General features: G+C 50.4%; 1 protein-coding gene across 3 annotated transcripts in view; it reads left to right on the top strand.

The window, feature by feature from the left end:
* The window catches only part of CUNH16orf78 (chromosome unknown C16orf78 homolog), a 131,513-nt gene that overhangs the window by 96,746 nt on the left and 17,564 nt on the right, over positions 1 to 17,203 (top strand). For 2 of the 3 annotated variants that reach the window (XM_073884384.1, XM_073884385.1), the window contains one exon: positions 15,254 to 15,712. In XM_073884384.1, the coding sequence (XP_073740485.1) occupies positions 15,494 to 15,712 (219 nt within the window). In that variant the 5' untranslated portion in view covers positions 15,254 to 15,493. The remainder of the gene's footprint in view (positions 1 to 15,253; positions 15,713 to 17,203) is intronic. The other variant, XM_025852441.2, reaches the window with a different exon arrangement.

Below are 17,203 nucleotides of genomic sequence, written 5' to 3'. Positions count from 1 at the left end.
CTGGTTAGACCATGGGGTCAGAAGACCCGAGTTTGAGTCTCAGCTCAGACCTTGGGCAAGCCACTTAACTTCCCTGACCCTTGGTCTTCTCATCTGAAAGATGGAGATAATGTCTGCTCATGTCAGACAGTTGCTGTATCACTGCGTGAGGAAATGGGAAGCTCTTGAGAGCTCCCTCCTCTCTGTGACTTTGTCGCTACTTCAGTGTGTATGGGGTGTGAGGTGCAGCACTACCCCTTTGGAGGTGAGGGTGGGGAAGCAAAGGGAAGAGTGATTTGCTCAGGGTCGCAATAAGGTGAATGGCAAAGCTGGCCCAGGACCAGGAATCCGGATCCCCATCCAGTGCCACAGGCTCTTCCCTCCTCCCTTCACCCCACTGCACCCTTTGCCTCTCTCTCTGCCTCTCCCTTCCTCCTTCCCTCTCTCTTTCTCCCTTTTTTCCTCTGTCTCTCTGCAGTGGACTGAACTGTGTCCCTCTGAAATTCACAGGTTGAAGCCCTGACCCCCAATGCGACTGCATTTGTTTTCTGGGAGAGGGTCTTTAGGAGGTAATTAAGTCATAAAGATGGGGCCCTAATCCAAGAGGACTGGTTGCCTTATATGAAGAGGAAGATCTGTCTGTCTGTCTGTCTGTCTGTCTCTGCCCCCCTCCACACACACACACCTCCATGCACTGAGGAAAGAAGGCCATGTGAGCACACAGTGGGGACACAGCCACCTGCAATCCAAGAGGACGCCCAGAATGAAACCTACCTTGCAGGCACCTTGACCTTGGACTTCCTCGCCTCCAGAATTGTAAGAGATTTCTGTTGTTTAAGCCAGCCAGCCTATGGTATTTTGCTATGAAGGCCCAAACAGACTGATACACTCTGTCTGTATCTGTCTCGCTTCCTTTCCGCTTCCCTCCGCTGCAGTCCCTGACTTTCCCGTAGCACTCCCGCCATCTGCTGGTTAGTCTTGGGATAGCAGGCAAGTGCGGGCCTCAGAGAGCCTCAAAGCCAGGGCTTCCCCTCCTCATGTGTGTGTGACCATACACACACACACACACACACACTCAGCAGCCAAGGAGGAGAGCTGAGATGGCTTGTCACTCCCCTTCGTTTGTCCTCTCTCATACCCCATAACCTGGCATACCTCAACTCCTGACACATGAACACATGTTTCGTTGTAAGCTCCTTAGAGTCAGGGCCACAACAGACCCATCTCTGTCAACCCTCATTCCCACCTACTAACTGCCTGGCACAGAGCAGGTGCTCACTAAATGCTCCTTGCAGGACTAAGGTAAGACATTTCCTTTGGGGGATTTCATTCATGGGTTCTCATCTTTGGGGGGCTGGGACTCAGGAACGTCTCTTCCTCCTGGTGGGGCCCCACAGCACCCACACTCCCATGTGCTCACACCCAGACTCGGGCCCCTGCATGCCGCGCCAGGTGCCCCCCTGGCTGGACTGACAGGTCATGGATCGGGAGCATCATCTCCTGTCTCCTTAGATTGGTCTCAAACCCAGCTCTGTGGGCCAATCCTTAGGGGGGGATGTGTGTCTCCTGGTTTGTCACTTGGCAAAACAGCTCAAAGGGAAGGAAGACACAATGACTGTCTCTATAAGTCAGCTACCTCAGCCTCAAAAAGAACTGTTATCTGAGGGGTCTAATTAAGATGAATCTGCAGCTCCAGCTTTCCAACCTAGAGGCTCCTCCATCACTCCAGCTCCTAAATCAGCCCAGAGTGGCTGGGGGAGAGGAGGCAGCCAGGCCCAGCATGCTCAGCCAGGCTCCTCCCACCCTCATCAGAGCCTGGCCTAGGATGAGGAGGTGAGGCGCTTGCCTGGGGCACACTATTTAAAGGGGCAACACCAACAGGCTCATGCCAGATGAAAATTGCCCACTCTCCCTTTCGCCTCAGACTCTCGTGTGGCTCAGCACAGTGCTGGTCCTGATCTTGTCTTTAACATTCTGACAGATTATTCATCATGGACTTTTTTGTATGAGTTTTCATTTTATAAAATACTGTGTTAGTGAAAGTTGGGATTGAAACAGTACCTGTACACCCATGTTCATAGCAGCATTATTCACAACAGCCAAAAAGCAGAAAGCACCCCACATGGCCATCGATAGATGAGTGGATAAACAAAAGGTGATATATCCACAGTGGAATAGAATTCAGCCTTAAAAAAGACAGAAGTTCAAGGGGCGCCTGGGTGGCTCAGTCAGTTAAGCATCTACCTTCGGCTCAGGTCATGACCCCAGGGTCCTGGGATGGAGCCCCGCGTTAGGCTCCTTGGTCAGCGGAGAGCCTGCTTCTTTCTCCTCTCCCTCTACCCCTCCCCCAGCTTATGTGTGTGCTCTCTCTCTCTCTCTCTCAAATGAATGAATGAATTAAAGGAGGAATTTCTGACCCCCACTTCCATAGAGACAAACCTGGAGAACATCATGCTAAGTGAAATAAGCCAGACACAAAAAGGCCAAGACTGTGTGATTCCCTTTATATGAAGTACCAGGAGTAGTCCAAGTCACAGAGACAGAAAGCGGAATGGAGATTGCCAGGGACTGGGGGGGGGGGGGGGGGGGGCAGGAAACATGGAGTCAGTGTTTAGTGGGGACAGAGTTTCACTTGGGGAATATGAGAATGTTCTAGAGAAGGACGGTGGGGATGGTGTGAATATAGTTAACCTCACTAAACTGAACACTTAAAAATGGTTAAAATGGTAAACTTTACCATACGGTATATTTTACCGTATTATAATAATATACCGTATTATCGTAAAATACCGTATTATAATAAAAAATGCTATTGATCTTAATTGCCGAGTTTTTTGGCACCCTCTGAAACTGTATGCCTGAGTCGAGAGCCTCTTGCCTCACCCTTGCCTGACCCTGAATTGTTCACATTGTCCTCATCTTACCGACATTGGAACCAAGCCTGGGGGATGTTAGAGGTTAACAGGCCTGCTCAAGGTCACCTAGAAGATTATTGGTGAGCCAGGAAGTCAAAAGCCAAGGCCCTGGCTTCCAGCTAAGGGCTCCATTCAGTACAGCGCCCCCTGCCGGCACATCCCCGAGGTGCTTCCAGGGGCTCGGCGGGCACGGCCATCCTGCCGGAGTCAGCTGTTCGTTGGGTGGAAACTTACCCCACAAATAAGGGCCTCAGTGGACCCAGCCCCAGCCCACCCTTCCTCTTGTGGAGACCCCTCGCCCACAGCTACAGCTTTCTGCTCCCTTGCAGAGAAATCTCTAGGGCTATTGGGCAGATAGTGAAGGCAAAGGGGCCAAGTCCATCTTCACACTCCCCAGCTATGACAACGGCTGCTACTTTCCCCCCAACAGCCATCCCCCCTCCTGCCCGGTAACAGAACCCAAATTTAGCTGGGCACAGGCTGCCTAGAATAAAGCTTTCATTTCCTAGCTTCCCTTGCTAGCTGGATGTGCCGACAGACTTTAGATGTGACCCAAAACCTGGAAGCCAGAGCATCATGTGCACCTTTGAAGATGTGTCCTTATAAAGAGTGGCACCCCCTTTCTACTTCTCTCCTCCTTCCTGTTGGCTGGAAGGACAGGCATGATGGCTGGAGCCTGTGCTGTCATCTTGGAGGCTGGCAGAGCCCAGGATAAAAGGAGGCTGGATCTCTGACCTGGGCAGGGCCAGAGCAGCCCTGGACCGCCCATCTGCTTAGTTCTGAGAGGTTCAGTTCCCAGTAGGACATTGGCCACAAGCCCTGGGCGGGTGAGCTCACCCAGCCTCCCTCTCCACAGGACAAGCCCTCTCTCTCCATGTAGATCACTCCCCCAGCCCCTACTGGTCATTTCAGAAACACTTCCTAATGAATTATTTTCACAGGAGTCCTGGATGCAAGGTCTTTCTGGGAACCCAGCCTAGAACACTGCTCCCTCCCTACTTGGTGCTTCAGAGCCTATATGATGGCCAGCTGGGCGGTAATACAGCTGGGCCCAAGGGCCTGCCCTGGGCCATCTACTTGCACACTTCTGTAAGTGAGAGAGAAACTTCTATCAAGCTTAAGTCACTGGTGTGTGAACTGGGGCAAGTCTCTTGACCTCCCATGCTTTAAGTTTCATTTCTGTAAAATGCAGGTAAAGCCAAGTGAGAAAATGAACACGAATGCATTCTGTAAACTGTAAGAGGTTACAGACTGAATGTTTGTGTCCCTACCCCAAATTCATATGTTGAAATCCTAACCCCCAATGTGATGGCATTAGGAGGTGGGGCCTTTGGGGAGGTAATGGGGTCATGATGGGATTAGTGTCCTTATAAGAAGAACACAAGAGAGCTTACTTCCTCTCTCTGCTCTCCGCTATGTCAGGACATAGCAAGAAGGTGGCCGTCTGCAGACCAGCAAGAGGGTTCTCACCAGAACTCGAACAGGCAGGCACTCTGATCTCGGACTTCCAGCCTCCGGAACTGTGAGAGATACCTTTCTGTTCTTTAAGCCAGCCAGTCTATAGTATTTTTGTTATAGCGGCCAGAGTTAAGACAAGGTACTTGTTTATATCATCTGGTAAGTGGCCAATCTGTTAAAACCAAGAACTCCCCCACAAATCAATGATCATCTCCAAGCCCCAGATATTTGCTTAATTTCCAGCAATTCTGGCTGAGAAATCAGGTCCCTCAGATTTTGCTATAGGGAATGTGACCTGAATGTTGTCTATTCAGAGCATGGCCGAGGGGACCTGCATATCAGGAAGTGGCTGAGGACCTGCCCCCACCCTCCCAGCCCTCACTCCATCACCACCACTCCCCACCCTGGGGCCACCTCACCACCTACCCCGCTCTGCTGACTGGACTGCCCAGCACGTCTCCTCTCCAGACTGGGGAGAAGGGACAAGACCCTGGGAAAGGCTCCCAACGTGGCACCTTCAGCAGGAACATGGGCACAGGTCTGAGCCCCAAGGGGGGGAAGGCTGGCAGAAGGCAGGGGTGGACACTGGAGGAGCGATGGGGACATGAGGGGAGCTGATAGTCAGGAGGCAAACAGGCACCTTCCTCCTAAGTCGACCAGAGACAAAAGCAGTCATGAGTAGTTTCTCCAAGCACTTTTCCTTCTTTGCTCCTTATTCCCACGAGGAGACAGAGGTTCAGAGGGGACTGAGGCTTGCCCATGGTCACACAGCCGCCAGAGATCCTCTATGGCCCACCTTAAACATTCCTCAGACTTCGGAGAACATTCCAGACACTTGGGCGCTTAGTGGTAGACTTGGGGGCAATGCGAAGGGACATTCATCTGCTGACCATTTCCCAGCTGTGGGCTGGCCCCTTAGAGGAGGACCTGGACAGATGTTGGGGTAGAGGGAGAGCATCTTCCTGGGGGTCCGACCTGCCCTTCCTCCCAGATGTGTCCGTAGATGTGGACAATACATGCCCCTCCCAGAAACCTGGACATGGCTCAGGGGAGGAGACACTGTTGGTTTTGTTCACTCAATAGCCACTCCTCTCTTCTGATCCTAGTACCCCAGTATTGCTTTGGAGAGCCATCCCTCTTCATAGGACACACTCTGAGTCCTCAGTCAAGGGTCCCACCCCACCCCTCAGCAGAGGGGTGATTATGTAACAATGGTGGCCCAGCCAGTCAGCTCATGCAGAGGGACTCACAGATGACAAAGCCCCAGCAGGCAGACCGCTTGGCTTTCCGCCTGCCTTGCAGGCTCCCTAAGACCTAATTTTCCACCTTTCCCTCCTATACTGAGAGCTCCTCCAGATCCTCCCAACAGATGCCTACTTGGTTCCGGTTAGCCACAGTTGTTGGAGCCCCCAACCCAAGTGCCTGCCTGATAACCCACCAGGGAGACTCAGGGGTTCGGGGGTTCCCAGAGGACGTAGGCCACCAGCCCTGGAGCTGCCGCACTGACCCGCCTGCCTCCCTCAGGGCCAGGCTCTCCTTGTGCTGACCGCTCCTCAGCCCCTACTCCTCTTCTCTGGCATTTCTGATTAATCGCTTTCATAGGAGTCCTGGATGCAGATCTGTTTCTGGGAACCAGCCTCCCCATGTGGACTCTCACGGGCCTTAGGATGGCCAGCCGGGCGGCAGCACCCCGCCCCAGTGAAAGACGACCCACCGGCTGTGAGCCCCCGCTGCCCAGCAGCTGCCTGGTCTCCTGTTACTGGCCACTCACTCCAGCCTCCTCTACCTTGTCCCGGCTGCACAGGCACCCCCGGCCCCTTCCCAGCGCGGGACCCCTCCCAGAGCCACACGAGGCTCGCTGCTCTTGTCCATCCTTTGGGTGTGAGTTCCAGCAACACCTTCTCAGTGAGGCCCTCCAGGGCCCCTGAAGGACGGCGCTCTACCTGGGCACCCCCAGGCCCACTTGACAGCAGTGCCACCAGAGCAAGATGCAGGTGGGAGTGGGCATCCTCCCTGCTGGCTGTACTCTGGAATCCGAGGGGGAGGGGGGTAGAGAAAGCACTGGTCAGCAGGAATGGAGCCAGCCAAGGGCGTGGCAGCAGTGAGGACCTTGGGCAACATGGAGATAATGAGAGAGAGAACTGGAAAGATAAGTTGGAGCAGATGGGGGCAGGGGGCATGAAAGCCCGGTGAGGACATAGGAGCTTCTCCTCTGGGGTAGTGGGGCATCTGGGGCCAACATTAAAGAAGTCTCAGGTACTTGCAGTCCTGGAGGGTCACTGTGATGAGCAGGGTCAGAGTCAGGAGCAGGGGCTGGGCCCAGGAGCATGACAGAGAGGGTAAAGAGGCAGCTCCGGGGGGCCCAGCTCTGGGCACTGCAGGGAGACACCCCTGGAGCTGCTCTGAGTCCCACCTGTGTCCCACCTACGCAGAGCGTAGCATGGATACAGTTCTAGCCTGCCTTTCAGTGCCGCCCAGCCTCCTGCCCCAAGGCCCCCGCAGCTTCTCCTAGGGGAGATGGGGGAAAGGGAGTGCCAGAGTCACTTCTCAGGGTATTGGCCCTTTGTATCTCTCCCAGAGGAAGTAGCCCTCTGCTTTGCAAGCTAATGGTTAGTATTTTTCACGTGCTTATTGTGTTAGGAAACCTTCACATGGATTAATCCTCGCCACAGCCCTGGGGGAGGGAGGGAGGTGTAGGCATGGTTATTAATCCCAGAGTTTACAGGGAAGGACAAGGGGGCAGAGAGGTTGAAAATCATGTCCATGGTCACAGGGGCTATAAGTGGCAGGGCTATGATTTAGTGGTCTGGCTCTACGGCGCACCTAACCAGGTACCCCACTGCCCTGAAATGAAGGAGGGTTTGGCATCCCCCACACCACCGAGCTATCCCGGGACCCTGCCCAGTCCCCCACCTTCCTGAGATCCCCTCAGCCCCCCAACCCCAGAGCGGCTCCAGAATCTTGACAGCTTCTGCTCCCTTCCAGCCCCACCCTGCACCCCCGTCACCACCCACCCCCACAGGGATCTCCACGCCTTCACCCTCCACCCGCGTCCCCTTTTCAGCTGTTTCTCCTAGAGGCTTTAGGCAGGAGAGACAGCTGGGAATCTGCTCTGCAACCTGCTTGGGACGGCCACACTGGGGCCACCCAGGCCTCCTGCTGCCGCCGCTGCCCAAAGGCAGACATTCGGAGCTTCTCAGCTGACTCCAGCAGAGAATTCGCCGCACCGTCACCGACTGCCATCATGCTGCGATTAGTTAATCACTAAGTGCATGGGACTTTTAATTAACCGCCAGCCCTGCACGAGCAGCTGTTCCACGAACCACATCAGCTCCTGGGTCCCCCAGTCCAAGCTGATGGAACACTTCAATCACACAACTGATGCTTGGATACGTTGATGCGGCAGGGTCGGCAGCTACCACCACTTCTGCAGCCAAAAGCCGCCAGCCACAGTAAGGAGAAGAGAAGGCAGCCGTCAGTTGGGGGGGGGGGGCGCCAGCAGGTGTGTAAGGGTGAAAGGGACGTCTGCACAAGATCTGTGAGTGTGCAAGTGTGGCGGTGGTGTCTATCTATAGATTAAAAGTAACTCAACTCAAATAAGTGTAAGGAATAGAAAACAAACCTATCAGTGCCATAAACCAGAGAGTATGAGACTTCAGTCATGGCTGGATCCAGGGGTACAAATGAAACTACCAAGAGCAGATGGAGCCTGAACAGCAGCAGTACTCGCATCCTGGGAGAGCCAACTGCATACAGGGAGCTTGCACGGGGCATGAACAGGATAGCACTGTTGTCGCTTCTCCAAATGGGGAGTTCCCTTGCTCCTCTCTGATTCAGTTGTTCCCTCCCACCTCTGGGCTTCCAACTAATTCTGGTTTCTATTATTTCTATTATTTCTATTATTTCTATTATAGCCTTATTACATTTAATTTTGACCGTTTGTTCGCATGTCTGTGTTGCCCGATAGACCAGGATTCCCCAATGTTAGCGCTATTGACGTTTGGGGTTGACTAAGCCTTCGTTGCAGGGGCTGTCCTCTGCGCTCTAGGGTGTTCAGCAGCATGGCCGGCCTCTCCGTGCTAGTTGTCAGTAGTACCACCTCTGTCACGACTAAAAATATCTCCAGACATTGCTAAATGTCCGCGGAGGCAAACGCCGCCCCCACGGGAGCCCTTGCAAAAGATGCTGAGGCATGAGGAGGGTTACGCCCCCCGGTGCAGGACCAGAGACCTCCAGTGATGAGGGTGGAGGAAGGAGAATGCAGGAAGGGCCTGACGCACGTGGGTTCTGCACATGACATCTCATGTGCATCCATCGCAAGGGGGAAGATGCTAGCCCTGTCATACCACATCATTCATTTATTAAGCAAATCAGACATCTGGATTTGTTTATGACATGGCCGGATTTCTAAAATACATGTGCAGGCTGAATAAAACACATCTGCGGGCCGAAAATCACCTGCACCAGTCTGCATCCCCTCACTGAGTCCTAGTCGCTGTTAAGACTGTATACAGAGGCCAAACAGCAAACCCAAGGTCACACAGCCAGAAGAAGCAGAGCCAGGTGGGCCTCCTAACTGGGCCTCTGGCTCCCTAATCAGCCAAGTCTGCCCAGCCCCATGCTGCTCCATGCTCTACATCACCCTCAGAGCCATCCAGCCCTGAGGCCTGACCCCTGGAAAGCTCTGGCAGCCTCCCTGGGGCCCTGCAGAGCGAAGGAAGGACGTTCTCAGGACAAAGGAGACTGCAGGGCTTGGAATATGTAAATCACAGCCCACTCCACAGCACATCCATCCTGCGGCCTAATTGAGACATTTGCTTGGAGTGTCCTGGAAAACTAGGGCAGATGTGGCGTTCTGAGAATCAGAGCCACCCTCCGAAGACACCCTGCCAAGACTGGGGACCAATGGCTGTTCTCTGGAACTTAGACCAGCCACAGGGAAACAGTTTTTGCTAATAAGATTATATATATATACTTTAAATGGCCCTTGAGTATTGCCATGATACTGGGTATTCAAACGCCAGAAAGGAGGGCAAAGAAAAAAAAGACAGCTAGCCCATGTCTACGAGACCATGCAGCACCAAGTGGAAAAACCCGATGATCTTACCTGCATATATCCCTGCAGCCTGAGCCTATGAGGTTGGACATGTGTTCAAACCTTTCTTAACACTGGAGGTTTCCTCAATTTGCAGTTCACCTCAGTAAGTACCACTTGGTGATGGGGGTGGGGGAAACACTGTCCCCCACTCTACCCTTAATATCCCCAAAGGCTTCGTTCTTTTCTCGCAACCCAACCCCAGGCCCTACTCGGGCCTCAGGATCCCAGTCTGCCAGCAACAGTGCTCTATTTGATGTTGCCCATATATACGCATGGAATTTTTCTCCGTGTTTCTCTGGCTCGGCCCGCCCACTCTCCTCTCCACCTGCCCCGGTTTCTGCACACATTACTCAGACGTACCCAGCCCGTTGGAAGCATTCAAGAGCCTCTTGTTGAATGAATGAAGGAGGTGTTTTTTTTTTTTTCCAAGATTTTATTTATTTGACAGAGAGCACAAGCAGGGGGAGCGGCAGGTAGAAGGAGAAGGAGAAACAGGCTCCCCGCAGAGCAAGGGAAGCCTGAGGTGGGACTCGATTCCAGGACCCCGGGATCATGACCTGAGCCAAAGGCAGACACTTAACCAACTGAGCCACGCAGGCGCCCACATGAACGAGCTCTCTAAAGCAGCAAAGCATTTCAACACCTTTGTTCTCTGGCTCTGCGCTAATTCTCCACTCCCTGTCCCCATGCCTCCACCCTTTAGACGCACAGGCTGTTTCCTCCTCCCTGCACACCTGCATGCCTTGGCAGCTGCTGTTCCCCCCAGGTGGAATGGGATTCCCTGTTGCCGGAGCCTCTGATTCCTTCAAGACCCAGCTCCACTGCGCTCTCGGCAGAGTCTCCTCTGACAGCCCCCACCCCCACCGCCGGCAGACTTCACCGTGCCCTCCCTTGTGCTCCGGCAGCACATTGTTGTGATGTCACCCCTGTACCCTTACCATCTCCCCTATATTAGCTATTTCTATCACACGAAAGGTTTGTATTGCACGTAAGAGAAAACACAACTGAGGCTCATGAAAGGTCTGAAAAGCTCAGACACTGACTGGCTCAGTTTGTCGGTGAGTCCCTTGGCTCTGCCTTGCTCTTTGAATGGCTTTCATGTTCGCCATAGCTTCCCTCCCTCATCAGAGCAAAATGACCCCCGCCATTCTGGGCTTCACATCCAAATGCCCCCACCATTCACAGGGGAGGCTTTTTCCTCACATTCCCAGCAGAAGCTCCCAATTCTATGCCGATTGGGCCCCTCTTGCTTCAGTCATCCAGCCTGGGGAATGCAGGGTATTGATTGGCCTTCACCAACCTGATCCCTTCTCTCACACTGGAGTGGTGTTTACTCACCCAAACCACAAGGGGTAGCGTGGAGGGCTCTTGGGAGATAAGACTGTGCCCGCTAGGCTTTGCAGGTGTCTCCCCAAGGAAACAATAAGCTCCATGAAGGCAGGGACTGATTCTACTTGATTTCTGTGTCCCCCTCCCTCACTGCCCAGCACACTGCTAGGCTCCAGAGACACATCCATAACTATTCCCTGATTTGAACTTTCTCCTGTCCCATGAGATGATCCTCTGGGTCTTGGGTGTCCTGGGTGTCCTGACCTCCAGTCTCTTAAAATGATATTGATGCCTATTTATCATTGCCTCCCACACACCCCCCACAGCCCCTGCTTCATGGAGACAGACCATGTGACTCTATATTTCTCCCACCCATCCCAACCACCCTTGATTGATTACAATTAATTATGTCACTGGTTCTTAGTGGGGTTGTTCCATTCCCTAAGAGGCATTTGGAAAACTTGGAGGATTGCCTTCTACTTTAGTTGTGACCAAGAATTAAAATATTGAGATAGACCCAAAGGGAGACTGTATATTTTTTAAAAATTTCTCCTTTATATTAGGGGGATTACAGTAAATTTTAAAAAACATGTATGCATATAGGCTGTTATATTTGATTTTATGTCATGATAGCAGGGTCTTACAAAATATATAAAGGGTATATTGGCAGGGGACCTCTGCCTATGGCTGAGAAGGAAGATAGTAAATCCTCTTCCCTAAAAGCAATTATAAAGCTGGACAAAATTGATCAAAACAGCCATGTAGCACTCTGGATATCAACCAGAGGCATACCACAATGGGAGCAGTATTTGTGCTTGAAAGCTAGAAATTTGGGCAATAACAGTGAGAATCTGTGGCATTCTCCCCTAAAGCTGCTCCCATTCTCCCCTCCCAGCTCCCAGCAGAGAGCTTCCACTAGTGTGGAGAATTTTCTCTGCTCTGGATCTGGGGCAGTAAGCAGCACCCACACTTGGCAGCCTCGTAGGTTTAAATGAAAATCTCCAAGGCAGAAAATCAGGAGGGCCAACAGCTCCAGCAGACTGAGGTTGCCAGTTGTGGTTGGGCAAATATATCCCTGGCTAAAGCTACATGCATGCTCTCTGGAAATTAGAGAAGACCCCATCCAGCCACACACTCCTGGCCAACCCCTAAGCTGTGCATGGGTGCAAAGATGAGAAGGAATCCAGCAGAAAGTAAACCATAGGAAACACATGAAAATGGCCTGAATTTTGAGTGTGCTCTTGCTATCAGCTGCTTCTAAAATGTCTCCGAGTGATCCTCATTTCCTAGGATCCTTATGTGAGCCTCACTTTGGGTGAGGCCTGCACATAGTGGCCCACTTCTAATAAACTGAACATGGCAGAGGTGATGGGTGTCACTTCCAAGGCTAGGTTATAAAAGAATGACTTCTGCCTTGCCCTCATTCTCTCTCTGGTTCTTCTCCCTTGCTACTCTGATGAAGCAAGCTGCCATGTTGCGGGCTTCCCTATGAAGAGTTGTAGGTCACAAGAAACTGAAGGTGGCCTTCTGCCAACACCAGTGAAGGATAAACTCAGTTCAATGACCTGCAAGCAACCCAGTCCTGCCAACAACCAGATCAGGAACTTGGAGGTAGACCCTGCCCCAGTCAAGCCTTCAGATGACTGCAACCTGGCCAACACCCTGACCAGAATTCTGACCCATGGAAACTGTGCAAAAATAAATGTTTTTGTTTGAAGCCACTAAGCTTTGGGATGATTTGTTATGCTGCAATAGGATAACTGACACAGCTCCCCTACCCACACACAGATTCCAGAGGACAGACAGTTTACTCATTTGCATATTTGAGCACAGTCTCAGTCCACTCAGACATGCGGACACGGAAACAATGCTTAGGAAGCCAGACTTAATATAAAAACAAAAATACAAAAAATTTAATTGGAAACTTCAGTGGTTTCACATCATTAGGAAGACAGGATTCCCAGACTGGAATTGTCTGATTCATAGAGCCTGGGTAAGTTATTACACAAATAAACACATGGGAAAAAAAAAGCAGCAATGATAAACCTGGCAGGAATCAGAATCCAAAGTTGCTACAATATTTTTTTAATGTCCAGTTTTCAACAAACAAATTACAAGATATGCAAAGAAACAGGAAAATCTGGCACGTGCTCAGGAAAACATCTGTCAGTAGACACTGTCTCTGAGCATTCCCAGATGTTGGATTTAGCAAAGACCTCAAATAGCTACTATAAATATGGCCAAAGAACTAAAATAAATGATGTTTAAAATGTTAAATGAAAGTATGACAACAATGAATCAACAGAAATTCTAAATAAGGAGACAAAAATTATTTTTTAAAAAAAGAGAAATTCTGGGGTTGAAAAGTACAATTGAAATGAAAATTGTACCATAAAGATTCAACAAAAAATTATATATGGCTGAGGAAAGAATTAGCAAACTTGGAGAAAGGTTGATAGAAATTATCCAATCTGAGAACAGGGGAATGATTGAAGAAAAATGAACAAAACTTCAGAGCCCAGGGGTGCCTGGGTGGCTCAGTCAGTTGAGCGACCTACTCTTGGTTTCAGCTCAGGTCATGATCTCGGGGTCGTGAGATGAAGCCCCAAGTTGCGGGGGGGGGGGGTCCACACTCAGTGGGGAGTCTGCTTGAAGATTCTCTCCCCCTGCCCCTCCCCTGACTCATACTCACACTCTCTCTCAAGTAAATTAAAAAATACATCTTAAAAAAAAAGACAACTTTAGAGCCCAGTGGGATAACGTTAAGCATGTCAACAGATGTGTAATGAGGGTCCCAGAAATAGAAAGAGAAACAAACACAAAAAAATAATGGGAAAAACAATAGCCAAGATCTTCCAGAATCTGATAGAAAACATTAAATACATATCCCAAAAGTTCAACAAGCCTCAAGGAGAATTAATACAAAGAGATCAACACCCAGACACACCATAGTAAACATTTTTTAAGATATTATTTATTTATTTTGAGAGAGAGAGAGGCATGAGCAGAGCGGAAGGGCAGAAGGAGAGGGAGAAGCAGACCCACCACTGAGCAGGCAGCCTGATGTGGGACTCGATCCCAGGACCCTGGGATCATGACCTGAGCTGGAGGCAGAGTCTTAACCAAATGAGCCACCCAGGTGCCCCATAGTAAACATTTAAAAGACAATAGACAGAAAAATTCAGCAAAAGAAAAATGACTCACATGTACAGGGGAGTGACAATATGATTAACAGCTCACTTCCCATTCAAAACAATGGAGAGCAGAAGGCAGGGAAATGCTATATACAGAATGCTGGGAGGGAGGGGATTGTTAACCAAGAATTCTACTATCCAGCAAATCTTTCTCCAAAAATGAAGGTAAAATATAGACATTTCCACATGCACAAAGACTGGTAGAATTCATTGCTAAAACCCTGCAAATATATTTGTAAAATGAATGAAGCCAGATACAAAAGACTACATGTATATAATTCCATTTATATAAAACTCTAACAGACAAAACAAACCTATGAGATTAGAAGTTAAGATAGTGTTTACTCTTGGAGGGCGACCGTGACCAGCAGGAGCCATAAGGAGGAGTTCTGAGGACACTGGTTACACAGGTGTCTTCACTGGTGATTCTGGCACATTTCTGTATAGATAGTTTCCTTCAATAAAAGTTTACTGAAACAAAAAGGAAGCTTGATCATACCACTCCTTCCCCTCTTTTTAAATCCCTTTGTTTTCCCCTTTCCCAATTTGAGCAAACCTGTGACTTCTAAGGTCCTGTCTTGTCTGGTCTTTGCCCACCTCACCAGCATCATTTCTCACTACGGTACTCTAGACTTTGCCCTTCTGTTAGTCCTCAAGTCTGCTGTGCTTTCATCCTGCCACAGGGCCTTTGCACATGCTCATCCCTCTGTTCCAGAGCTCCACTGAGACCTACTTACCCTTTAGCTCCTAGCTTGAGTGGTGACCCACTCACCCCCATCCAAATCTAGTTCTTTTGTTTTGTCTACTTCAGAATTACATTTCTTTCCTTCAGAGCCCTCATTTTCACTTGCCATTATGGATTCATAGAGTAATTTGACTGCTGCTTTGTCTTTCCCACTAGCCCATCTGTTTTAGGAGGTCCAGCTATGTTATTTTGCATTATGTCCCCAGGACCATGCCTGGTACATAGTAGGTATCTGATAACTATCTGGTCAGTGAACATAAAAGTTATTGAGGCTATAAAAGCTTTATTCTAATTAGAGTACATTGTAGAAGGCCTGGATACCAAACTAAGGAATTTAGATTTTTTATTGGCTGCAGGGAGCCACTAAAGTTTTTTGAGAAAGGGAGCTCTGTGACCTTTGTTTAAGAGCTCTATGGAAGTGGAGATGGAGAGCCCCTAAGGGAGGCCATGGGGGGGTCCAGACAAGGGACAGTGCCTACAGAGGGGCTGTGGCCGTGTGCAGAAGCTGATGTTGCGCCCCACTCTGCCCCCACAGGCCAGCCTGACAGTGACCTCACAATCACCCTGCAGACCTCCCACCCTTGGAGGCCAACATCCCAGCTCCTGGCCTACCTCTGCCTTTTATGTCCACCTCCTAAAGGCCACACCCTGCCAACTGAAGTTCTCCAGGCCAGCTACTAGAGACAGAGGGATCAACAAAGCCAAAGTGCGCCACCTTCCCACCCAGCGCACAACCAGGACTCCAAAATGACAGAGGAATCAGAGCACCTAAAGGATGCAATGCCCACAGAGAGGAAGTCCACGTGGAGGACGGCCGAGGAGAGGCGGATGTCCGACCTCACGCGGGTGCTGGAGTGGCTGGAGCGGAGGCAGGGGAAGCAAAAGCAAGTACGTGCTCTCCAAGTATGGGCTGTTCCAGCAAAACTGCAAGGCAGCTGAACTCAAGACTACTCCAGCAGGGGAGAGACTGAACTTGACTCCCAGAAAACAGAAGGTGGGAGGAGTTTTAAAGCAAGGGAGTGAACTAGCAGAAAAATCCTCCGGGAAAGAGGGGAAGTTGTCCAGGTAGTTAGGCCGGCTGTGTTTGCCAATTTTCACTCAAGTAGTTAGGCTCCTACCTTCCCACAGAGACTGGGAGGACGGGGTGCTACCTTTCTGGATGATTACACTTCTTTTTTTTTTTTAATGTTTTATTTATTTATTTATTTATTTGAGAGACAGCATGAGCAGAGGGAGGGTCAGAGGGAGAGGGAGAAACAGACTCCCCCATGAGCAGAGAGCCCGACGACATGAAGGCTTGATCCCAGGACCCCCAAGATCATGACCTGAGTGGAAGGCAGATGCTTAACCCTTAACCGACGGAGCCACCCAGACGCCCCCTGATGATTACATTTCAAAGGGATGGCTTCCTGGTCCTTGAGAAAAAAAAGGTTCCTGGATTATAAAACTAGCAAGAGGCTAGGAGAAGATTTACATCTCAAAGGGGCAGGAAAAGAATTTACAAGTGCCAGGTTTTTTGTTTAAAGAAAAGAGGGGCACTTGGGTGGCTCAGTCGTTAAGCGTCTGCCTTCGGCTCAGGTCATGATCCCGGGGTCATGGGATCGAGCCCTGCGTTGGGCTCCCTGCTCCGGGGAAGCCTGCTTCTCCCTCTCCCACTCCCCCTGCTTGTGTTCCCTCTCTCGCTGTGTCTCTCTCTGTCAAATAAATAAATAAGATCTTTTAAAAAAAAAAAAAAAAGAAAAGAAAAGAGAGGTCATGGGCCTAGAGCCAGGAAGGAATCTATCAGGAGTTTAATCAAGATGAGGGGAGCATTAAGGCTGTCTTGATCAGGTTCCAGAAGAACTTAGGGGCAATAACTTCTAAGATCTCGGTGGTGGCAGAATGGGTCCTCCCCACTGTCCCCAGACACTTCCTTCCTGACGATGGCTCCAGGGTCAAAGGGCATTCAGTCTCCAATGCTACTATCCCACTGGGACCCCTACTAACATACCTCCTCCTTTCTACCCTGTATCACAACTAGTTCCCATCCACAGGTCTTAGTCCTTTGGGGCTGCTGTAACAGAACACCATAGATTGGGTGGCTTATGAACAGCAGAAATTAATTTCTCCCAGTTTAGAGGCTAGGAAGCCCAAGATCAAGGTGCTGGCAGATTTGGTGTCTCATTAGGGCCCACCTCCTTCTTCATAGACGGCCACCTTCTTGCTGTGTCCTCACAGGAAGGAAGAGAGGGGAGACCTCTCTATGGTCTCTTTCATAAGGTCACGAATCCCATTCGCAAAGGCTCCACCCTCATGATCTAATCACCTCCCAAAAACTCCCCTCCTAATACCATCACATTGCAAGTTAGAATTTCAACATAGGAATTGGGGTGGGAGGGGACACAAACATTTAGTGTATAGCACCACCCTTCCCTCTTTCTCCAGGAACTATGGCAACCAGTTTTGTCTCAGTTTCTCCCAGAAATCCCCCAGGCCCATCATCTAT

This window comes from Callorhinus ursinus, unplaced genomic scaffold, assembly GCF_003265705.2.
Source record: "Callorhinus ursinus isolate GAN/ISIS: 27379988/994484 unplaced genomic scaffold, GSC_fseal_2.0 scaffold56, whole genome shotgun sequence".
Classification (NCBI taxonomy): domain Eukaryota; kingdom Metazoa; phylum Chordata; class Mammalia; order Carnivora; family Otariidae; genus Callorhinus; species Callorhinus ursinus.
The sequence above is the reverse complement of the archived record's forward strand: the minus strand, read 5'-3'. Positions and strand labels throughout refer to the sequence as shown.